The sequence below is a fragment of the Centruroides sculpturatus genome, unplaced genomic scaffold, assembly GCF_000671375.1.
Source record: "Centruroides sculpturatus isolate CEXI.00-Female unplaced genomic scaffold, Cexi_2.0 scaffold1168, whole genome shotgun sequence".
Taxonomy (NCBI): domain Eukaryota; kingdom Metazoa; phylum Arthropoda; class Arachnida; order Scorpiones; family Buthidae; genus Centruroides; species Centruroides sculpturatus.
This window is the reverse complement of record NW_019385306.1, coordinates 187537-214581: the sequence shown is the minus strand read 5'-3', so window position 1 is coordinate 214581 and position 27045 is coordinate 187537. Positions and strand designations below refer to the sequence as shown.

The window sequence follows — 27045 nt, the reverse complement described above, 5'->3', positions numbered from 1 at the left end:
ACGGAAAAATTTATGTTTTATTTAGTGTATATGTTTATAAATTTTTCTGAATCTGATAGATATAACATCCAAACATATTTTTTTCATATTAATACATAGAATCACTAATTTTTGTTTCTTGAACATGCAAAATAATTATTTATGCTGAAAACACAATATATGCACATTGTCATTCAGGTTTAATTGTTGGAACAATTCAATTTTTAGATTTTTTTAGTGTTTTAAGGGCATTAAGAGGATTATGATGAATATAATTAAAAACACATTGGTTATGTGTTTGTCTAGGTCAACAATGGATGTGATTGTATTGTTAAGTGATGAGATTTTGACATCTAGGACACTCTCCCATGAAAAATTCTTCAGGTTTCTGACCTAGACTAAAGCCTAGACCCCAGTGTCACACTGACAACTTTATAGTCTCAGCCATCTAATTATCTTTCAGATATTATAATTCAAAATTTTAATTAAAAATGTGTGTCAGTTTTATTCTAACTTACTGCTTTCCAAATTATTTATTCATTTTTTTAAATAGCATATAAATATTTTTAAAATTAGAATATTTAAACAAACAAAATTTTTACTTAATTTCCCCATACACTGGGTTGAATATAATATAGACTTACTTAAACCAAATAACTGAAGCGTTTATGTTCTATTATACAAAATTTTAAAAATGTTCCATAGTGTCAGGTGTTCCACATAAAGTGTTATAAGCTAATATCTTGATAACAACTTGATTAATTTAATGTGAACTTTTTTATGGTTTCAAAGGAACTTCATACACAATGATTAAATTAAGCACTCCTTGTCTTCTTTCTTAGGGGATGGGGAAGCTGAAATTTCAAGTGAAACTCTACAGAAAAGTATGCATTTTCAGATTCTACAAGAAAAGCCAAGAAACTTTGATCTAAAGCATTTTTTATAACATGTATAATTAATAATGATAGCAAATATCCTAGTGAATTTCAAAGAAAATGTTTAACTACTAATATTTATAAAACTAGATTGTTAAATCTTTGTAAAAATTACAGATTCAATATTCTGATATTTTTATATGCAAAGCTCTTTAAATCAATTTATATCTTCAAACAATATCATTATGCAATCTCAATCAATCATTATAAATTTACTAAAAAAATTGATTATGACATGTGTCTACTAAGTTACAGTCAATTGAAGCTTTGTGTTTATTCAAACTGTTGACCAAGTATAACTGAGAGGAATGCAATTTGTCAGTTATGAATGTTTTGTCTGTTTGTTTTTATTAAACATTCAAATTGATGATTGTTCATTTAAAAATGAACATTTTAAATATTTATTTTTTTTTTATAAAGTTCTATCTAATCCTGTATAACATTTTTGTGGTCACTTTAGCACGGGCTTTGTGTTCTGTTTTATGTCTTCTCTCATAGTAGATTTAGAAATATTGCTTTTTCTCATAGAGATCTGAGATCAGATGAATGAGGTGGCCATTCAACAATTCCTTCATGACCTATCCATCTGTCATCAAATTCCTGGTTTAATAGCTTACATATACACTGAAAAATGTCATGGAGCACCATCTTGCTGAAACTACTTTTCTGTTTAGATTTAATGGTACATCTTTTATACTTAGTTGTACAATCAGAGGGAACTGAATAATTTGAATCAATATAAAGCTTTAATTGTCCATAAGTTTTAATAGACACGTTATGGAAAAATGCATTGGATGAAACTTTCTTGTCTTTTTCCATAGAATCCAAATAAATAAATATATATATAACATATTTTGATTTTTGTTCTGTCTATACTGTATATATAAGTTAATTTTGTAATATTGTTCCTTTTGGAATGAGAAAAATAATTAGAAAAAATAAAGTTAGAGTGCGGACTTTGAGGTGTACAGATGTGTTGTGTTCTTTTCTCCATCTTTGTTTCGCGCATCCCTACACTCGATCCCTATGACTATGACTGCAAAACAATATGACATATATATATGTTACCGCTAAAGCTCGAAACTCGTTAATCTGCAGATTACCTAGCTAATCTGCAGATTAACTAGTGTGATCCGTTAAAGTTGTGAAAATTGTTCCATTTCTCAAATTACCTAGATAATGTGCAGAGTATCTTGGTAATCTGCACATTACCTACTAGGCACTCGGTAAAGTGAAAATAAGATCTTTGCCACAAATAAATGTACCACAAATAGGTGTGCTTGTTGCAGAAACCAATTGCTATGAAAATCAAAGTCTCACCAATCTTTATACTGCACAATTGGATAATGTTACTTATGGTGGGTAAAATGGCGGCTTGTCTCTGATTCCAGCAAAGAAAGGAAACAGTGGGGACGCACGTTCAAACCTAACCTAACCTATTCTAATAATTCGGTTGGTAATAATTATGGTAATTTATTAAAATAGGTTAGGTTAGGACAGAACATGCGTCCCCACTGTTTCCTCTCTTCTGTTTGCTGGAATCAGAGACGAGCCGCCATTTTACTCACCAAAGGTAACATTAACTGCACAATTACATCATGCGATCACCAGAAAAAGTATGATAACTTTATTATTTTTCGTCTCCGGTCGAAAAGTAGGGTATGGTTGAAGTCGTCTCGGTCCCCTCAGTTCAGATAGATACTCAAAGTCCCGAAATTCCATAGGTGGTTATCTATATAATAATTTCCCTAATTGTATTAATATTTTAAATCGTTTGATTTTTTGTATGTTTTTTAATTGGTTGATGATTGATTCTATCAACTAATTTGTCGATTGTTTGATTGTATTAACTTGATTCTTTAGATATCGAAAATAAAATAAAGAACATTATGTTAATTTAAGCGTACAGAAACGTTGCTGTTGTTTCAGCAAAGATTTTATTTTCACTTTACCAAGTGACTAGTAGGTAATTTGCAGATTACCTAGATAATCTGCACATTACCTAGGTAATTTGAGAAATAGAACAATTTTAGCAACTTTAACGGATCACGCTAGTTAATCTGCAGATTAGCTAGGTAATCTGCAGATTAACGAGTTTCCGAACTTTAGCGGTAACATATACAAAAACAAAGTATATACATTTTTTTTTTGTAGGATTACATTTCAAAATTTCTCCTTATTCACCTAAGAAAGAAGGCATACAGTGACATAATTTTATCATTATTAAAGTTCCTTTAAAATTACAAAAAATGAAAAAGACAGTTTGTATTGGCCAAGTTGTTCTCACATTTTTAGCTTGTAACACTTTTTACATGGGACCTATGTATAAAAATTATGTAAATTATACTAGGGTTATTTTTTTTAACCTCCACTAATGTATGAAAAAAAATTGGAAGCATGTGAGACAGGGACAGGGTACACATCTACTGAGTAGTATGTTCTCTTGCCTAAACTTAGTGTTGTGCCAAGCTATTTTAGACATTTGCTACTCTCAGTAAACACGTAAACATGATACTGCCAATCTATTCTCCTGTCAACTGTGAAGTACGAGCAGTAATTCAGTGTCTATAGGCTGAAGGGGCTGAATGGAGGTGAAATTCATTAAAGGATGTGTAATGTGTATGGTGAGAACCTCATGAGTTATGGATATGTATGTGAATGGTGCAGGAAATTCAAACAAGGACATGACAATGTTCATGATGAGGGCAGTCAAGGGAGGAAGTGTGTGATGATTGACGATTTGGTGGACAAAATGGATCAGTTGGTGCAAGAAAGGCGTCGGTTTACGATTTCTGAGCTCAGTGAGGAGTTAACTCAAATTTCAAGGTTCACACTGTATATTGCTGACTGACAATGTTAAAGGTTGGCTGAATGGCCTGGCAGCAACATTCTTCAACATGGGTATAGAAAAGCTAGTGTCATGGTATGATGTCTGCCTGAATCGACAAGGCAATTATGTGGAAAAATAGATGAAGACTGTAACTACCTTCTACAAATAAAATGGTTTGTTCTTCATTCTTGTTTTTTTATTCTGAGTCAGTGGAATTTGAAAAAAAATAACCCTTGTATTAAAACATTTAATTTCTTGAACTTGACATAACTGTCTTAATAGTTATGAACTAATAGATTATGTCAACATTGAGCAATTCTTGGTGTTATTAGCATAAAAATTATAACAAAACTTATCAGTAATTTCAATATTTTAGTTATTGAACTAATTGAAAGGCACAAATTGTTTTATTTTATCTGAAATATTTTATTACAATTTTGTACAATAAAATTATAATAAAATATTTCATAAAATTGCTATGCTAATGTCTTTTAGTAACAATATTATGTTATGCTATCTAAATATTTTAGTAAGTCTGAAAGAAAAACACACTACACTAAAATCAGTTCTGCTGTATATTATGTCTTTTTAAATCCTGGTTAGTTATAATAATTAATAATTTTTAATTAAAAGTAACTTACAAGTACCTGTAATACATAAATTGTTAAATGATTTAGTTAATTATTAGACATTTAAATAGATATGAAGATGTTTCATTCATTTTCCACTTGCATTCATTATTGATATTTATTTATGCAAATTTATTTATTATTGTGAAAAATAAATGAAAAATATTCAATAAAATAGTATTTAACATAATTTTTATTTAGGTTCTGCAGTGATTACGTTACCTCCTCGAAATGCTACCAAATTAGAAGGAGATGGAGTTGAATTAATCTGTGAAGCTAAAGCTTTTCCTTCAAACATTACTCACCATTGGTATTATAATGGAATAGACATATCTGAATTATCGTGGCTAGAGTCACGCACAAATATTCGACGAGATGGCACATTATTTATTAATCCAACTTCAGCAGAAGATACTGGATTATATACTTGTGAAGTTTCAAATGGTATTGGTAATCCAAACAGTGCATCAGCATATCTTAATGTAGAATGTAAGTTCAAAATAATTTTTTTATTGATAAAAATATAGCAAAAATATTTTAACATTGCAATAAGTTTATTTAATGAAATTTTACGTTAGATCCTGCAAGAGTAACATATTCACCAACTATTCAATATTTACCATTGGGATTATCTGGTATAGTAAAATGCTATATTCAAGCTAGTCCACCATTTCAACATATTACATGGACTAAAGATCAAAGGCCATTTGATCCACATGCCACACCTGGAGTATCAACATTAAACAATGGATCTCTCTTTTTTCAGCATGTAAATATTGAATACCAAGGACGATACCAATGTACACCTTATAATATTCATGGAACTGCTGGTACATCAAATGAAATGGAAATATTAGTTCGAGGTAAATAAAATATTTATTTTTCTAATTACTGATATTTGAGGCTAAATTTAAGCCTATGAATTAAAAATTACATTTCATAATTTAATCATACAAAAATAAAGCAAATTATATTAATCATTTAAATATTTATATAGAACCATCAGTATTTACAATAAAACCAAAACCTATTTATCAAAAAACTGTAAATATGGAAGTAACAATGCCCTGCAGTGGTACTGGACAACCAAAACCTCTTATCAGCTGGAGAAGAGTATGCTAATTTTCTTTTAATATAAAGTTATATTTTTTTAAATTTTAGTAATTATTAGTTACTAATTTATTAATCATTAACAATGATTACTTGTTTTAAAATGAAGGCAGATGCAAAAAAGTTGCCTCGTGATCGAACAGAAGTGATTGGTGGCAATTTAACAATTCGAGGTTTGCGAAAAGAAGATCATGGAACATATGAATGTGTTCTTGAAAATGAAATAGCAACATTGGTTACAAGTAGTCTACTTCTTATTGAAAGTAATAAATTTTTGCATAAACTATTTATTGTATACTGTATTTACTTTTAAGCATTATTATTTTTCATTTATTCATTTTTAGGCACAACTCCTCATGCACCTACTAATTTATCAGTTAATACTAGTGCTTTTGCAGCAACATTGAGTTGGCTTCCAGCATATGATGGTGGCTATGAACAAAATTATGTTATTTGGTAATGAAGTTAAAATTGATATCAATTTTAATATTTTCATCTTCAAATAAGTTTAAATCATTTTGAACAAAAATATCTTTTTTAAATATTTAATTTTTATTTGGATTTTAATAATTGTTTAAGGTATCGGTTAAAAGAAAGGGATGAAAATGATTGGCGAACAATTCATGTTCAGCCAAAAGGTGTAACTACATTTACAATTTATAATCTTCAATCCAATGCAGAATATGATTTTCAAATTCTTTCTCGGAATATTCTTGGAGATGGACAGTTCAGTCCAATTGTAAAGGCAAAAACTAAAGGTAAATTCAAATAAACTATAGAGGAACATTTTGGAAAGATAAATATTAATTATAAATTAAAATTGATTTCATAAATAAAAAATTCATTAAGTAAAATAATTTATTTGTTTCATAAATTTCATATAAATATTGATATAGATTTTATAAATACAGTAAGACCCCGCTTAACGTGGGGATGCGTTCCTAGACAATAAAGTGCTAAACGAGGTTGTTTTAACATAGAGTAAATAGGGATAGGGGAACACGTGACCGAAAATTAAAAAATTTTACTTAATTTTAAGTTATTTTCATATTAATTTGTATAATAATATATGTTAAATAACACATAAACATATATTATTATACATTTCTGTGTGTATATTAATTAGTTCATTTTTTCTATATTAATAGTTCATTTTTTGTGATGAAGGTCCTGACTTTTCTGAAATTCTTGTTTTTTGCAATAAAGTCCTGAAGTTTCATTTGTCGCATTTTTCTTTCCTTAAGCAAATGTCAGTAGCAGGAAATCACATCCAAAACACCTCGTTTTGCTTTTGCATTCCTTTCAAAATCTGGATCATTTGCTACAATTTGATCAACAATTTTGATTATTGTTACCAAACTTTTTCTAAGGAAATCTGTAACAAGTTCTTCGGGTTCTTTGTTTTCAGAATTACTGTTTTCCAGTTCTACATGGATTCCTTGTTTTGCCAGTTCTTGAAGATCGTCATTGATAAGACTTATCAGAAACCTCAATATCCTGTTTGTCTACATCTCCTAGTCCTGCTGTATCAATTGGGTTGAGTTTGATCAACCTAAAGATACAATGATAAAGATACAATAATCTTCTCATTGAGAATTCTTGGATACCTTCAGCCGTAACTTCTTCCACACTTCATTCGTGCATTTATCAGTTAATTCTTGCCAAGCAAAGTCAATATTGCCCATGGCATCCATGATGTTACATTTTTTCCAAAATTGCACCAAACAAACATAGATTTAAAGAAAGTACCTTTTTGCCACCTTTAAATAATCGTATTATATACAATCAATAAAATGCCGTAATAATTTAAATCAGCGTAAATTTTGAGCTTTTTTTTAAGGCTTCAAGCAGATGGCATTATATCGAATCATCATTAAGCAGGGTCTTACTGTATTTAATATAATAATTTATAACTTAAAACTATCACATATTCCATTATGAAATAAAAATTATAGACAATCAATTTTTATATTTGACATAAGTTTTGTTATTCTGAGTAAATTTGATTAAAATTTTCATAGTTTATACACATTATGAGATAAAAAGATAAAATAAAAATAATTTAATGAAATGAATTTTAAATTCATGATATTTATTATTAATAACTTTATTTGCAGCTTTTAATTTACTTGCATTTTTTTTCTTTCTATTTCAATAGAATGGGATTATTTAGGTGGTGTTTACCCAACAGATGCTTATGGAGCAACATATATTCCAACTGTACAAAAACCTGCAGGTTAGTAAATATAAATGTATCAAAAATTTTCAGACAGTTATTAATAGACATTTTTGTGAATAAATATTAAAGTATGTACAACTTTATTATTATTATTTTTTCTATTTTTAAGAAAATATGTTATCATTATATGCTAAATTTCATTTTAAAAGGCTCTTATTTATATTTTAATAGTTTAAAACTTAGCCTTATTTAAAGATTAAAAGACTAAAGTTTGTTATATAAATTAAATTTAAATTTCTAAAAACAAAATTAATCATTTTTTTTATATAAAAATCATAATTTTGTTGTTTGATATAAAATAATGAAATCTAAAACAACATTGTAAAAATTTTATAATTAGTACTTGTTAATTTCAGTTAATCAATATAAGCACAAATATAAATTACAAAACAAAAAAAATAATTCAGTTTATTCAGAACATTATTGATAGATTGTAACTATTTAAATAATATGAAGTATTTCATAGATTTATGCCAAAGATATTTTTTTGAATTTATTAATTATTTTCATATTTGAACAATTGTTATTTATCTTGGACTGATTGATTATGAATTAAATTGTCTTGTAGACAAAAAAACATTTAAAAACTATAAATGAATGAAAAATAAATTCTTATTTGTTACTGTAAATTAGACCTTATAAAGATTACTATGCACATACCTGCAATATTTTAATTAAGCATTAAGTTTTCTACAATATTCTTATTCAGCATGTTAGGTGATTTGTTTGCAGGAAAGTTTTGCATTTTTTTTTAATATCGCATGCTTGTTTTTGTGATGAATAATAACAAAAATTTATTGTCTTGCATATTTAAATTACAGTTATCCCATGGTTCACTGTAATATGGTTTGAGAATTGGAAAAAATGTCACAATTTTTAACTGTAAACATCATAATTCAATATTTTTTATTATTAAGCAAGCATGCATGCTGTCTTATATTTGCCCATAGATTTTAAAATATTGAAAATTTCAATGTTGTTTCATGTCTTTTACTTTCTTTAATGAGAACTGATTGTACAGTTTTTTTATTCCTTGTCCTAGCTTTCCATTCTAACTTTCCTATAAATTAGGTGTTGCTGTTGTTTGCAATAGTGCTCTAAATGAACCTGATAGACTCTCACTGTGTTTTGTTTTTATAGAATAAATTAAACATTACTAATAAAAAGATTAAATCTCTAAAGATCTCTTAGGCAAATGCAAGCAAATGAAAGTATTAGATTTTATGAAAAAAAGTAGAGAAGAATCAAGACGTTACATATATTTCAGATTAAGATCAACAGGAAAGCTCAGAAGATGATGATATTTTGCCAAAAAGAAAACATCCTTGTTTAAAAGAGTTTAGTACAGAAAAAATTAATATTAATGTGCAATATTTCTGATTGTGATTGTTAATTAATCATTGATAGCTTTAATAAACATATTTCTCTTAATTAATTAATTCTGAAAAAGAACAGTATACTTTTGCTAACTTTTGGAACCTAACCCTATGTTTTGTACTAGTCCTTTGTTTCAGATCCACAAGTTTCCAGAGATGATTTGTGTATTTTCCTGTACTGTAATGTCACTGTCATGCCACCATTAAGACACTGAAAGAACTATGGAACTGCAGAACTATAGAATTGAGGATATAATTGATTTTGAAATTACTAATAGAAATTTGTTCATAATGTCCATTTTGTTAGGCTTTGTAAGGCCTATAATTGCAAGGCTTTTTATATTTTAAATTATAAAGAAAGTATTTTCAATTGTTTTTATACAAGTTTAAATTTTTTCTAACATAAAGGAAGCAACATAAATTTTTTCTAACATAACATACTACATTCATCATGGGGAAATATCTTTTAAAACTGATAAAAATTTAAAGTAAAAATTAACTTAAATTAATTTAAATAAAAATCTTAAATCCTATTTTTCTCCTAGGAGATAATTGGCAAAATTATCTTCTAAAATTTAACTAATAATCCACTATTATTGTCTATGGGAAATATTTATATTGTTGTTTAATTCATAAAGTAGTCCAAAATATTCACAGAATATCATAGAATTAAGTCTTATGCAAAATTTTCAGATTTTTGTGTAGTTTCTTCTATAAACTTTGTATTTTCTAATTTATTCTCTGGCTATTATGACAGCCAACCCCTGCACAATATCTACCTGAATTAGTTTTGAGGGATGTTGCCAATTAAAAACTAAAAATTGCAGACCTATACTAACAACTAGCAGTATCTTACTGGGTGCCTAGACATGCACATGCACCCTCATGTGGCAGAATTCAAAAACACATTCTGGAAACTGAGTAGGACAAGAGTATGGATTCACATAACATTGCACTTTTTTTGAACCTAACTATCATGTTATATGGGGGATATTTGTATTTCATTTATCACTAATTAAAAAAAAGTACTTTCAGATGATGAACTTCAATGTTCTTTATGTATTTAATACACCAATCATGACTGTGAGATTGGTTTGTACTGTACAATAAAGCTAACTGTGCTTATCTGGATCAGATCAAGTGAATCTGATAATTCTTACAGAAACTTCAAATATTCTAATTAAAGTCATGAAGATGATAATATTATTCAATTTAATAAGTGGGATGAGGTCCAAAGGGTTAAAAAACATTAAATCTACAAAAATGTCCTGTTTACATGAGCCATTTAAGCATATAAAAATAGTTGGGCGATAAGATAAATTTATATAGCTCTGACTGGCACTGAATATATTAATCAAATTGTAAGAAATGTAATGTATCTAAAAGTTTTAAGCAATTTTTCATTGCTAATGGTAAATTTTTAAGTCAGTTAAATTAATATTAGTATCTTTATGTTTGAAATAAATTTGCAGATTATGAGAGTTGAATAGGATAATTTCATGAAAAGGAATGTTAAGTAAAACAGTTAACTGAAAAATCTAATATTATATTTTGAATTTTTAAATTATCAAATTAACTTTAGAATTTTTCCATGATATCTTAGAGAGTTTTTGTCTACAAATACTAGGTTGTTCAATAAATTTNATGAAAAGGAATGTTAAGTAAAACAGTTAACTGAAAAATCTAATATTATATTTTGAATTTTTAAATTATCAAATTAACTTTAGAATTTTTCCATGATATCTTAGAGAGTTTTTGTCTACAAATACTAGGTTGTTCAATAAATTTTGTCGTTCGATAAGAAAAACACAATTTTATTATTCAATATAATCTTCCTGAACTTCAATAAACTTGTTCCAGTGATCTTCTAATTTATGGATTCCATACCCGAAGTGAGAATCTGGAAGACTGTCAAAATATGCTTCCTTGGCTGCTATTATTTCTTTGTTTGATGAAAATCTTTTCCCACACATGAATTTTTTGAGATATGAGAACAACCAGAAGTTTGAAGGAGCTAAATCTGGCAAACAGGGTGGATGTTGCAACAACCTGTACTTTAATTCACTGATTTTTGCAATGGTTTTTTGAGCTGTGTGAGAGGGTGCATTGTCTTGATAAAAAATTATTTTTTATTTTGTAAATTAGATCTTTTCTCATGAATTTTTACATGCAGCTGGTCCAAAAGGTTACAATAATAATCTGAATTTATTGTTTTACCAGTTCGGAGGTAATCCACGAACAAAATTCCTTTTGCATCCCAAAAAACTGATACTAGCACCTTCTTGGCTGATTTCTGCACCCTAACTCGCTTCGGAGCCGAAGTACCGGGTTCACACCACTCCTTAGTCTCTTGTTTTGATTCAGGATCATGGTAGTAGACCCAAGTCTCATCCATAGTGATGAAACAATGCACAAAATCCTTTTTATCCTTTCTAAAATGCTCCAAATGTTGCTGAGAAAGTCGCATTCACATGTGTTTTTGTTCCATTGTTAGCGATTGCGACACCCATTGTGCACATAGCTTTCTGTAACCTAAAACTTCAGCCAAAATATTGCTAACACTGCCTAATGAGATCTGTAGAGCTTCTACTAAATCTCTCTCGGTTAATCGACAATCTACCAAAACCATATGCTGTATTTTTGCTACGATTTCTGGTGTTGATGCACTTTTTAGAAATCCTTCACGTGGATCGTCTGCAGGACTTGTACGACCTCATTTAAATTCAGCAACCCGTCTTTCTGCTGTTTTAATTGAAGGTGAAGAGTCCTTATACACTTTTAACAATCGTTCACAAATTTGTTTTGGTGCTACACCTTCCAAAAATAAGAATTTTATCAATGCACATGTGAGGGCCGAACAACCCTCAATAAAGTGTTATTTTAAATTTTAATCATTGGAAACTTTAATCGGTTAAATTCGAGTGTTTTATCGAGTTAGGCTAAAAGCCATAAAAATTATTTCCCACGGAGTTTGTTCCTTGTTGAGTCGGATCCAGTTAGTCAGGGATGTGTCACCAGGAACTTTCGATGGAGAATCCATATTGGACACCAGACCCTTAACAACAACCACCTGACCTAATGAAAAAACCCAAGAGGAATTACAACAAACAAACCAAAAACCCTCAAAAGGAGAGTCATCTTCAAAAGTCCGTCCAACAAAGTCGTCCTCTAGAATTTAAAATCGTGACCCAGGATTAAACCCGAGAGAAAAAATTCGTGCCTGATTAAGCCTCTACACTCCTCCATGCCTCCACACCAGTGAATGGACAAGATTCGGAACTAGTGGAAAGAACAGTCCATCGACAAGGTATTTATCAACTTGCGATTCGTTTGTAAACTCTCTCTCTCGACAGGCCTCTCTTGAATAGGGGAACTATGACCGAAATTGACTCTCTTTGTATTTTCTTTAGTTTCATTAAAAGTGTTAATTGTTAGCAACCATGGAATCCGATTAAGTTACTTCCTTGTCTCTCTCCTCACCTCTACTCCGAATCCAATCGCTCACCGCTACCGCTCGCGTGACATAACGTCGCGATTTCCGAGTCCCCCAGAGACTCGGTGGTGTCAGATTTAGGTCTCCTGACGTGGTGTCAACGAGACACTGACCCTACGGTCACACACATGATATTCAATTTTTTCCATTGTAAAAAAATACAGTGACACGTCAACTTTGAACAGCTGTAAATATATGAATGAGTTGACAGATCTACATGAAACTTCACATGTGTTCATAAAAAAGTAGTACCATTTTTAGAGAAATAAAGCCATGAATCTACTAGCGCCATCTCTTATGGAATGACGAAACTTATTGAACAACCTAGTATGTTAAAGTAATAAATAAAATAAAATAAATGATTACTATACAATAAAAAAAATACAATAAAATACTTCAAAATTTTTAATATTTGAAGTATTTTTATTGTATTAAATTACAGTGCTTTCAAATAAAATAAATTTTGAAATTTAAATATGATGCAGAGATGGAGTTTACATTAATGTTAATTCTTTATGAAATTTTAACAAAATGATAAACAACATTTTGGTAATAATTATATAAAAATATGAAGAAATATTTTAGTTTCTTGTATATTAATATTTTCAATAGATACAATAAATTAAATTTTTTATAATTAATAATAATAATAATTGCAGGCAGGTATTAATTCGTTATTTCCTGATAGTAAAGTAAATAATAGTTTATTATTTATTATAGTATTCACTATTTGATATCATATATTTTAGTATTAAGAATTTAATTATAAAATTATCATAGGTCCAAAACCTTGGCCTCCTCGCAATGTGACTATCACAAATACTCCACATGGAGTTCTTATTTCCTGGTTACCTCCCATGAATAAGTCAATACCTGTGGCATTTTATTATGTGGAATATAAAACAGAAGACAGACCTTGGAAACGTTGGGAACCTGTCAAAGATGAAAATTCATATCTTGGTAAAATATTTTAAATTCAATTTAAAATATTGTGATAATATTAATTACATTTATAATTTTAAGTATATTTAACTTTCTTTTGTTTCATTCAGCCAAAGGTTTGCCAGCTGGATATTCTTACTATTTTAGGGTGTTCTCATATTCAATAATGTCTGTCGGATCACCTAGTGAAGAAGTAATATTTTTTCTGCCAAGTTAGTACAGTTTAACAAATTACCGCATATTATTCATTACTTGTTAAATCCTAATAATATAATGTAAGTTTTGAATATTGTAATTATATTAAATAATAATATATTTTCTATATGACAAATTATACATTAACTAGCTTACCCGTCACGTATTGCTGCGATCTCAGAAGAAAGGAAATTCAAGCAAACTCATTATTATAAAATTCAATTTACATTTTATCATTTTTATTGAAACTTATTATTATTATTATTATTCATTTTCATCAGGAAAACATTTCAAAGTGTTGTTCCAATTCTGTTTATTTATTGGCGTGCTTGTGGATACATGATATTTTTTGTTTTTCCATCTGGTGCGTACACAAATAAATCAGAAGGTTTTCCGACGTGTGAGCTGGCCACGTACAGTTGTCCATGCAAGAAGCACGGGTTCTCCAAATTTAGCCCACACACTTGCAGCGATTGTCAGAAGTGCAATATTTCCCATTTTTATATATATATTTTTTAATCCTTTATAATTTTAATTATATAATTGCTTCTTCCTCTCTTCCTTGGCATGTTGTGAAATTTCTGATAGTTGGATAATAAACCGTTTTATTATAATTTGTCTTTATAAATTATTTTGAGTTGATATTAAAATTTGGAAAAGAGGAGATCCCTACATAGGTAAAATAGGCAAATTTCCTCCTACAACTTCGGTTGTTGTTTGAGATACAGTTAAGATTTTAACAAAGTTCGAGTGAATACATAATTAGCAAAAAATAATTGAAATAAAGTGATTAAACAAAAATTATTACAAATATCTTAAATAACAGTTCACAAATGCATATATAGAGATATTTTTTGGAGGGGGAAATGGTCTTCACAATTTGAAATCAATTGATCTTACGATGAAATGCTTGTGATAAACTCACGCCATCTATCGTAGGATAAATGTACTATGCCAGAAACCTTCGCGGGAATGTATTGAAAAACTTCCCAAAGCTTCATGGCAATCGTACTATGCCAGAAACCTTCACGGGAGTATATTAAACAATTTCCCAAAGTTTCATGGCAATCAGATAAATGGTGTGGTAATGCATGAAGGACAGGCACACAGACATACATTCATTTTTATATATATATATAAATAAATATACAATTTAAATAGAAAAATTTATAAATAATAGAAACTTTATATTGGAATGTAAAGATAAATTATTTCAACTATTTATTTAGAATACTAATATTTGAATAATTTATCTTTAATCAGCTGAACATGGAGCCACTAGTCGCAGTAAAGCTATTACAGCAGGTGTTGTTGGTGGAGCTGTTTTCTTTATAGTGGCAAGTATTCTGTCTGTATGTGCAGTTAAAATATGCAATAAACGTAAAAGAAGAAAAACTGAAAAAGGTAAGACTAATAATGTGTTATAGTAGTAATTTATTTTAACAAATTAATATTCTATGTTACTATATTAGCTTATTATTTTGTGTATGTTATTTTTTAATATAATATTTTACCATTTCTGATGTATAAAAAAACATTTTTCATGTACACTGGGTGATTGGTTAATGAACAGTTCGGACAGCAAACAAATCAGATAACAAAACACTTTTGCGAAAGATTTTTATGTTCAGACAATGAACACTTCATAGAACATACACAAAATAACGAATACCGATTGGTTTTCCCTTGTCTACAGGTAACAATTCAAAACCTTTTAGAGTGCAGGAGATGCTCAACCTGATACCAATCAGATATTATCTCTCCGAACTTGGAAACTCTCCATTGTAATTCCATCTTTTTGTTTACCTTTCTGACAAATAATTTTTTATAGTCTTTGCAAGATTGTTGGGCACTCATTAAGTTTTGCATCAGTTTTTATTTTCTAAAGGTCAGAGTTTAACTATCCTATCAGATATATTTTAACAGTTTAACACCAAAATTTCAAATTTCATTTGGGCCTCACATTTACATAATTCTTTTGTGCGTTAGTTGATTTCTGTTCACTGAATTTTTGTGAATGCTTTTCTGAACTTTTTATTTCAAAAATACATTGATAATATTATGAAGCCTAAAAAGTGGAGTGTCAAGACATAAAAATCAAACAAGAAGTAATAGCCAAGGTAGAGAGTGGGCAGATGTCTGATGGTGCTAGGAAGTATGGATTGAACAGGTCTACACTACAGTAGGTACAATCTTAGCTAAGAAATAAACCACCAAACGATCGCCTTAATATCGGGCTATAATATGGCTAAATAAATTATTAGTATAAAGTAATTTGACATTAGATGTAGACGTTAGGTGCCATCTCTTAAGTAAATTAATAATTATAAATTAAATAAATTTAGAACCTTCTGGAATAAAAGAACTGGCCTGGAACTTAGCTAAGAAAGATATAATCAAGAAGACTCGAGCAGCTAAAGGAGTAATGGAAATCACATCTGAGAAACAAAGATGTGTTATCTATGAAAAAATGGAGAGATTGCTTTCAGTTTCTTATTACATGTAAATAAACATAGTAAGAAAGTATATAATTTTTTATTTATTTTTTGGGGTCTCCAAAATGAATTAATCAAATTCCCATAAAAATCTATGGTAAAACAATAATTGGTTAACAAACAGTTAGGATAGAACAACATCTTGGAACAGATTATGTTCATTAACCAATCACCCACTGTATATAATCAAAATATTTTACTACACACTTATTAAATTACAATATTTTCATATCTTCTGTATAAAATATAAATAGTAGTATCATTAATATATTGTATTATATTTGACATATTTGGGCAAATCATTATATTAAGTTATTTAATTTCTTTTGAAAAAACAATTTATGAAAGATATCCAATAAATGGTTTTTGGAGTCATCATAAATTTATAACATTTAATTTTAAAATAGTCATCATTTTCCTCTTTCATGCATAATTTTCTTTTCAATTCAGGCATTTGTTATTACTGTTAGTTTGATTTAAAAAAAACAAACAAACAAAATGTATAGGCTTATGAAGTGCTGCTACATTATTCAAAACATTGCTTTCTAATTCCTTCTGTTATATTGAACAAATAAAATTTGTTTTAAATCAATTTAGATGGGTGCATTGATCACATAGTGGAATTTTTCAATTAGGTTTTGAGTAGATTTAAAGATATGTGAGAAAGTGTTATCATTACAAACACAACAAATATAATAAAATATATGGAAAATTTACAAAAGCAATGACTATCATAAATATTCAAGCTCTTTTATTTTCAAAATGAAATGACCATCTCTTCTTTATTTTATGTTTTTGATACAAAGAATATTTACATTCCTGATGGAATTTCATAGATAATTAAATTGTCATTGCATATTTTCTAGTCATTCAGGTATCATCACTCCAAACTGCTAATCTTTTTAAAGAGTACAAATATATAAATAATAGTTCATTTTCAAAGTGTGCCATTTATTCAAAGAATTATGAGTTCATTAAGTCTCCAAAACTTATTTATTGAATTATTTCATATATTGTAATAAAAACATTAAATTTATTATTTATATTTTATTTTTTAGTGTATTTTCTAAAATATTTTCACTTATTCTATTAAATTTATTATTTAAATTTGCTTTTTTTTCTTTTTGCCTTCAGTTTCCTTTATCTATCTTTTGGTACCTGCAATTATGAGCTTGGAAGCAGATTACTTTATGCTTCAAATCAATTTCAAGATTTCTTTTGAATTTCCTTCATACAGTAAAATTTTGAATGTAGTTCAAAAATTATATCAGTTAGCAAATATTAACACATTAAAAATGTTAAGTATTCATAATTAGGAAACATAAATTTTTATTCATTTTAGCCTATATAATGGTTACATGTCCAGTTGGAGATGGAAGGAAGGAAGGACATTCTCATGAAAGAAGTCCAGTGCCACATAAAAAGTACATATTAATTTTCTTAATTTTTAATATTAAACATAACTTTAATTTTTATAATTGATAATATCAATAATATAATTTTTAATATATCAATTTTGTAAACTTTGCATCTAATATTTTAAAAAATAAATAACCAAAATTACTGTATTTACTCAAATATAAGATGCCATCAAATCTAAGACACATTAATTTCTACATGCTCACCCATGGATTTTTTTTTTCTTTTGAAAAAATACACATCTTGAGACAAATTTGTCAGATCTGTCTGAATCTATACATAAATTTTTTCAGTATTATATAGTAAAGTAGGTTGTATATCGCTATCTTCCATTGTACCAAAGTTGGAAACCTCTTCACTTTCCATGTTAGGCTCTTGTGAATCAACACTGATTCAATGCCACACCTCTCCACACACACAATCATCCTCAGTGCTATTTGAAGCATTATAAATGCAGCATTTCTTGAGCATGCTGAACATTTTTTTGCAGTTTTTATCCAAGTAGTTATGACTTTACTGTAAGAGGCTAATGAGATCAAGTTGATCTTTTAAATATTTAGTATTACAAGTATTGGTCTAATAAAATCATTAAAATGATGCAATGGGTCAGTGATAGAGAAATAAGTTGCATGGCACTAGAAATAACTAATTATGACATATTACATCAAATCTAAGATGTACTCTATTTTCAGAAATTCAAAAACCTGGAAAAAAGTGCTTACATTCAAGTAAATACAGTATTAATTTTTGAAATTTATTTTAATGATTGATTTAAGCATTTTGTAGAATATTTGGCTGCAGAAAAATTTTTTTAGTCTTACATAGAGAAACAGATTTAGAACTTTGAATATAGTCAAATTAAATATTTCATTTTATGTTCAAATAATCAGAATTGTTACATAGTGTGAAGTATTTAATTTCATTAAAGCAAAGAAAATTTTTGCCACTTTCATTTTTTTATNTTAATTTCATTAAAGCAAAGAAAATTTTTGCTACTTTCATTTTTTTATGTTGATCTAAACCAAGGGTCGCCAAAGTGGTCGATATGGACCCCCAGGGGTTGATGCAACATCATTGGGGGTTGATGTGGCTAGGGGTCGATGTGGCTAAGGGGTCACAACCCTTTTTTTTTGCTTAGACAGAGACCACAACCCACAATGTTTTTTTTTTTTTTTTTCGTTCATACATATACACTTGTAATAAAACTTTATGGTGGGGGTCAATGTGAGGCTTTGGAAAGTAATTGGGGGTCGACGGTTAAAAAAGTATGGCAACCCCTGATCTAAACATTTTAAAATGAATTGTATATATTTTATATCAAAACTTGTTTTATTTTATTATAATTGATCTAATTATCAGATTAGCAGTTATTAGAACTTCATATAAGTCCTTGTAAGTACAAATAAAGTTAATTCAAATACACTAATACAAAACAAATATAGTTGTTGAAATTAAATATTAAATCATTCATAGCAATTCATAGAGCTATGAATAATTTATAAATGGGGGGTGCAAAAGTAGGTATACAGTTGAGAATCTCAGAAATACAAATGTTTGGTGTTCATTACTTTAATTTTATTATCTTTTATTAGTTTGTGTTCCTTATTTGTGATTTAATTTGTACATACAGTAGAGCCTTGATTATCCGACCCCCAATTAACTGACCATCCTAGTCGACAAATTTCAAATGTTCGCTAGTGATGTGGCGCAACAATATTTGGCTATGTCTTGGCTACTTCAATATTATTTTTACGTGTTTTAGCTGGCAACACTCATTCGACCATGAAAGGGAGCCAGTATTTAAACGAGGCTTAATTTTCTAATTTTTAACGATACAATATCGACGATTATTATTTTAAAAAATTTTTGTTAGGCTTAACATCGATGAAAATTCAACGCGAAGTAGGTTAATAGCAATATACTAATATACTAATTACATGGGATATAATAATATACTACACTAATAATAGATTTTTTCATACTTTTCGGTTATCCAACTTTTCAATTATCCGACCAACCCCAGTCCCCAATTGAGTCGGATAATCGAGGCTCTACTGTAAAAATAAATGCTTTTTCATCCTATTTTCTCCCTGTTTGTTTTTTTTTCCATAATAACAACTGTACCCACCTGTATAATTTGCACCTCCCTATATAATTTCAGCAATTGTATTTTTATTCTAAACTAGCAGGTAGGCCCGGCATTGCTCGGGCAAAAGTAACGATAACTAAGATTAAGGTTATTACATTACAGTCAACCTTACCCGTTTTCACAGAATGCAAGAATTCGCTCCCCTTGTTTCCAGACTAATTAGAGAATTTTTAGATGGTTCTAAAAATATGTTCGATTTCCCGCAAAAACGAAAAAACTTCATCTGCGTCTTGCATGTCGCTTTCTCTTAACAATTTTATTGTTGACACTTCCATTGTTACTTAACACTTCCATTGTTGATGGAAGTGTTAAGCCTTAATCCTGTCCCTCTCCTCCGTGGGGAGGAATTTCGTAAAATCCCTTCTTAGTGTGCATTTTCGTGACATACCCTAACTGTGTACCAAATTTCAACTTTCAACTCCTAACCGTTTGGGCTCTGCACTTATTATTATCATCAACCCGTCTCAATTATATATATAGATGCACAATAAATTCTAAACATCATAAAATTTAAAAGCTTTCTTTGTTTATACAAAGAAGAAATTTTGTTATAATCCAAAACAAAATCTAATAAATTTGTGTGTGTATAGAGGACATTGGATATAGTATCAATATTAAATTCTAGTGTAATTTATTGGTAATATTCCATATTTCTTCAGAAATAAATTTTATTAACAAAAACAATTTTATTTTCAAAGAAATACTATAAAACTCATTTATTTTTGAAAAAATTTATAATTTATAAATAAAAAAAACTGATTTATTAAAGAATAAACAAACTTACAATTTGAATTAATTTAAAAAACACCACTCAACTGAAACTAGATAATGTAGAACAAATTAAAACTGCAAAAACCTTAAATATGACTAATGTAGACTACGAAAAATAAACTGTTCCAAACATTTCAGATTCCTACTGAATCTGCCTGAGGTTTAAAAAAAATTGTTGTTTTGGAATGTATATGTAGAACATCCATGGAATTTAATTTTAAAATGATGTGTATCAGGCATGCACAGAAAGAGCAATATCACAACAGAATGAATCAATTCATATATGATTAAAGTTTGTTTTGAAGAAAATTTTAACTTATTACTTTTCAGAGATCATATTTTGAAAATTTTGTTAGAATATTTATACAAAGAATTTTGCGTAGTTTGGTATAATAAAGTCAATTCTTTGTTGACATCGTTAAAAATTCATATAAAAACAGCCTCTGGATCCTCACAATTTTGTTTCTTTGAATAAACAAATATTAATCAGTTCTATGAAATTGTTAATATAAATTCTATGTAGTCATCCTTCATATAATACTTTACATAAGATAATATCAATTCTAAAGGTTTATCACTATTTTAACTAAGCATTACTTAAAATATCAGTAACATAAATATTCCCAATTTAACATTTTTTTTTACTTAAGTATGGGCCATGTGATAAAAGCAGTGGAACTACTGTAAAGAATGAATGCTTTTTTATTTATTTTATATTTTAAATTATCTTCTAAATTATTTATAATTATTATGACACAATGATATAATATTTGTTCATTTTTTATTATAACAATAAAATTATTTCCTTGTAAATGTTTATTAGTAAAAGATTATTTCGTTAAACATGAAGTATTTCATATTGGAATTGGGTTCACAGGTGTGAAATCACAGAATGGCAAACTCTGAATTGCCATTCATCGAAATCAAGCATAAGAGAATTTTGAATGTGTGTAAAAATATTAATTAATGAACAGCTATTGGCATTTAATGCTTTATAATTGTAATTATAATGCATGGCAAATTCAGCTATTAATAATTTTATATCAAAACTGTTTGTTTAATGATCACATTCAAGGCTATTACCATCAAATAGTTTACATTCCTGAATATAATATGTTATATAAAGATGAGAATATTACATAAAAAAAATTTAAACAGAACAAAATGTCATCTATGAATTCAATAACTGAAAATCTCTAGATAAGCAAATTTGTTATGACAAAATTGTATATGAAATTTGATATCCTGTAAGATTAGAAAAACAATAACTCAGACTGAATGTACAATTTTTTGAAATTAAAATCATAAATAATAAAAACAAATTCAGCTTAATAAATAAATTACTGACATCTAAATATCACTTTTATTCTCCACTGCTTTGATTATAAGTGAAATTTTATGTAAAAAACTGGCAAGGTCTCTTGCTTGACTTTCCCAGCACTCGAACAGGAGGTTAAGAGGACCATTAGTAAGTCCAATAATTTTCAATTATTCTAGGATATAAAATTTAACTAATAACAAAAGCTTAAATGGAATAATTTTGTTGAGCTGTAGTAAATTTCTCTATTTAAAATAATATTTAAGTTTAAAAAACACTAAGACACATTTGCATGAAGTTAAAATTTTGTGGGACACTATCTGTTATGAGATTAAACACTACCCTCCAAAAAAATAAGCAAACATGCAAATTCTCAAGTAAGGAGTGAATGTATGAATTTTATTGGGCAGAATTTATTGTATACTTCAAGTACAACATGCAAATATCCAAACATGAATAATATATACATTGTCTCTGTTCAAAATACACAAATCAGCCTATTACTAAAAACTGATGTTTTGTTCTGTGTTTTGATAATTCAGATATGTATATGGCAGTGAAATTCCAAAATAGCTAGTTTGTGCACTTTTTTCCAAAGTAGTAGTTTAGGTGATGGTCAAAAATGACAAACTGTGGGCAGAGGTTAAAATCTGGTCAATCTATTGGATAAGTTACTCAATTCTTTGAAGTTTACCATTCTGTGATTTCACACCTGTGGACCCAATTCCAAATCACTGGAACAGTAAGCAGAAAGCCAGGCTCAGCTCACCCTTGAGTTACATCTTCTGGTGACTGTTACTTGGCATTATTGGTCAGATGCAATAGGCAGGCAACAGCACCTGTTTTACATTCAAGTCTTGTAGCTACAATGAGACAATAACATAAACATTCCCAATTTAACATTTTTTTTTACTTAAGTATGGGCCATGTGATAAAAGCAGTGGAATTACTGTAAAGAATGAATGCTTTTTTATTTATTTTATATTTTAAATTATCTTCAAAATTTGAAGATAATATAAAATATAAACAATATTTGAGTTCTGTTGTCTGCCAGGCACATTTACATTGGTGTCAGGAACATGTCACTTGGATTAATGTCTGTTTACTAATGAGTCACAATATGTTTTGCCAGACAATCAATGGATTTTGTGTGGAGAGAGATTGATACACAGCATCAACTGACTGGCATTCTTTTTCTGATGATGGTGTCCTTGTATGGGCTGGGATTTCCTTAACCTAATGTACTGATCTCCATGTGTTCCAAGTTGGTGCTGTGACAGACCAAAGATATCAGTATGAACAACCCGTCTCAATTATATATATAGATGCACAATAAATTCTAAACATCATAAAATTTAAAAGCTTTCTTTGTTTATACAAAGAAGAAATTTTGTTATAATCCAAAACAAAATCTAATAAATTTGTGTGTGTATAGAGGACATTGGATATAGTATCAATATTAAATTCTAGTGTAATTTATTGGTAATATTCCATATTTCTTCAGAAATAAATTTTATTAACAAAAACAATTTTATTTTCAAAGAAATACTATAAAACTCATTTATTTTTGAAAAAATTTATAATTTATAAATAAAAAAAACTGATTTATTAAAGAATAAACAAACTTACAATTTGAATTAATTTAAAAAACACCACTCAACTGAAACTAGATAATGTAGAACAAATTAAAACTGCAAAAACCTTAAATATGACTAATGTANAATAAGAATGTGCCATTTGGTTTCTTATTAAAAATATCTTGTATTTTAAGGATAAAAGTAAAAGTATTCTAGATTTGTTTTTCTAATGACGTTAGAAACATTATGCTAAATATTGTTACAGCTAGGCAAATATTGGAATACGTACCTGAATGAATTTCCTTTGCGTTTCGTCATTTAACACATCTGTAATATGAATTAAAGAAATAATAACAACAACAACAGGATAAATTACGAAGGTCATTCTAAAAGTAAAGAACGTTTGTTTCTCTAGATATTTTTAGTTAAGATAATGAAACAAAACTTATTTTACAACACATATGATACCTTAGCTATATTTCTATGTAGTTCCCATACAAATTTAAACATTTTTCATAGCATATCATCAGCTTTTCTATGCCTTCTGCACACTCAATTACTGCCAAGTTTTTCAACCAGTCATTAACGGCCTCTTTCAGTTCGTTGTCACTTCCATAGTGATTCCCAGCTAAAAATTCCTTCAACTTTGGGAAAAGATGTAATCACTTGAACTTAGTCCAGGCTATAAGAAGGATGGGATGTTCAAAAACTTCCCACTTAAACTGCTGAAGCAAGTTCTTCATCAAAACAGCAGCATGCAGATGTGCATTATCCTGAAGAAGCACAATGCCTCTGGACAACAATCCCTACCGTTTGTTTTGAACTGAAGCTTCATTCATCACATTACCATAAACCTTGGTTATCTGTTTGTAAATTTTGACAGGGCAGACTTTTTTTGAATTCAAAAACCATATTACACTATGAACCTCGCACTTGGTGGGATCTTTAATTTTGTCACACATTTCAAAGTCACACTGTAAATAGTAAATAATCATGGCTCGCTGCTAGCATCAGACTGGCACGAAAACATGGGAAGGTTCATGACACGACAGTGGAGGGTGGTGGGAGAACTGCATGGCTTGTCAGATCAAAACGTTCTTTTCTTTTAGAATGACTCTCACATAATTGAAAAATAATAAACCGAAAGGTTTTTCCAAGGATACGTGCAATGTTGCGAGAGAAGATTTTTTCTCGGCCGGTACGGGCGTGAATGCCAACCATGGTGACGCCGATGGGCCAGGGTGCGTTGCCAATGGCCATCTGCAGATAGGTGTCATTAGCCTAAAAAAGAGATTTATCAGCGTATTAATCGATGTAAATAAACATCTTATTTGTCAGAATGTACAGAAGTCATACTTTGACGTAATCTCTATCCAGCATATACTTTGCTATGTGTACCAGATGTTCTAAAATATCTTCGTGAATAGTCTTGTTCTTCAACCTCTTGAATAACGGCCCGATGTAAGACTGCGTTTGTGTGTAGGTGGCTGATGCCAATTTTCCCTTCATGCACATTTTCTCACTTTCCGTTCTCGCATTCAGTTTCTGACCCCACAGTTGAAGGATGAACTGTCCACAAATTAAAACATTTTTTATTTTATTCCTGTTATATTGTCTTATAATCTATAATAATTACAATTTAATTCTAAAAAGAATAAAGCCATACCTTTAAAAAGGTAAGAATTACTTTAATATCGTGGTTATCGTTTCCTCTGCCAAAATTTTTGGCCATATCCTGTAAAATTAAGATGTTTGAAAAAATATATTTAGTTTTAACTTAAATGATAAATTATTCAAGACATAAATTACTTGGAAGTTTTTTAATGTATATTTTTTTTTAATGAAAATTTAGTATCTGAAATATAAGTAATTTACAGTATTAGACTGGATCTTAGTCCAAAAGAAAATTTATGGAGCATAATAACAAAAATAGTTTATGGTCAAAACAAGCATTATTATAAAGTAAACCAGTTAAAATTACCAACTATGGTTGCTTGAGAAAATATTGAAGTGAAACAATTGCAAAAATCTATTCAAACTATGCCTGATAGATTGTTTGATGTTATTCAAATGAAAGAAGGTCCAACTAAATATCAAATGGTATGAATTTTTCCAAAAATATTGTGTCCTTATAATTATGTTACATTTATAAATGCAATTAATTTCAAAAACAGTTTAAAATTATTTTAATTATCAAACATTAATGACAATGATTTTTAACATTGATTTGTGTTTATTGTTATGTATCTAAAATTTCAAAAGTATATTACAAATTGAAGTTGAGTAATTAAAACTAAATTGTTGTCCTCACAATCTAAATATATAAAATTACTTGTCCTGACTGAGTCAATCACTCAGTCAGGACAAGTAATTCATCATCGCCCAGAGCAAACCGCTGAACCTAGAGGTGAAATTTTGTACACAGTTAAGATATGCACACTAAGAAGGGATTTTTGGAAATTCCCCCGCGGGGGAGAAGGAGAGTTTTTAACCTAAAGAACAGCTTCTACTGTACTATTTTGGATGTGATTTTTTGTTTTCAACTACGTTTAGTCTTCATTGAGTACTTAGGTGTATTAAATTGATAACATTTCAGACATTATAAATATTTTTATATATTTCGATTTTTTAACCAAATGTTCGAACTGTTTTAAATTCAAATTTGTTATTGCATATTGGTTTGATTATAGAACAATTGTAAACGTTCCAGAGAATTGATCAAATTGAAAATAGTTTGTTTGATTCTCAGCAATTCTCATCATTCTCAGCAGTAGGTGTTATATAACAATTACTACGGTTGTTGAAATACTGAATATAAATGGGGTTTGCTTGCAAAATCTGCATGGGCAAAGTTGTGGGTAACAGCTAGTTACATTATAAGATTGAAAATGAAAGCCAACAACTGTAAAAGCATCAGTTTATACTTATTATTTTAAGCTTGCGTACCTTTCTAAAAGTTCTGCCTTTGTCCCTGTTATCTTGTCTCCTAATTCATTTAATTTCTTTTGTAATTCAGCAACTGTTACATTCTTTAATTCGCCTATGAAAAATTCCTGGCATGTCCTTCCCCACACTACATTACTAGAATTTAATCTCATTTTGAAGTTAAAGTAATTTGAAAACTTAGCCAAAAAAGTTATTCTGTCATATTATTATTTTTTAGTAAAACTCACACGATATTGATTCACAAAATGCTCTGGCAATGATAAAGTTGACCAGCAACATCATACTTCCTATTATAATACATTACACCTTTTCCCAATAATGATGAATCTAACATATTTTTATGGCAAATTGTTATCGTCGATAAGACTATAGACTTTTCAGATATCAATTCATTTATTTTGGTAAATTCATACTAATTTATGTTTTATACAAATAAATATAGTTACACAGCATTCAATCTTGAATGCTGTGTAATCATAGACTTGCATAAAATACTGTTTATGCAAGTCTATGTTTAAAATTAAATAATATATTGTTTTTAAAACTGAAATTATTACTTTGAAAAAAATAAAATTTATAAACTCGTGCAAGTCATTTCAATGACAATGATAACGAATTAGTCTAATGAAAACAATGAATCAA

The 27045-nt window shown here is 28.8% G+C and overlaps 1 protein-coding gene across 2 annotated transcripts in view; it reads left to right on the top strand.

The window, feature by feature from the left end:
* Positions 1-27045, top strand: part of LOC111637433 (protein turtle-like) — an 80025-nt gene that overhangs the window by 43656 nt on the left and 9324 nt on the right. For both annotated transcript variants that reach the window (XM_023382921.1, XM_023382920.1), the window contains exons 6-16: positions 4575-4862; positions 4952-5236; positions 5371-5486; positions 5593-5746; positions 5828-5939; positions 6063-6241; positions 7642-7719; positions 13372-13551; positions 13644-13745; positions 14992-15132; positions 17566-17647. In XM_023382921.1, coding sequence (XP_023238689.1) covers positions 4575-4862; positions 4952-5236; positions 5371-5486; positions 5593-5746; positions 5828-5939; positions 6063-6241; positions 7642-7719; positions 13372-13551; positions 13644-13745; positions 14992-15132; positions 17566-17647 — 1717 coding nt within the window. The remainder of the gene's footprint in view (positions 1-4574; positions 4863-4951; positions 5237-5370; positions 5487-5592; positions 5747-5827; positions 5940-6062; positions 6242-7641; positions 7720-13371; positions 13552-13643; positions 13746-14991; positions 15133-17565; positions 17648-27045) is intronic.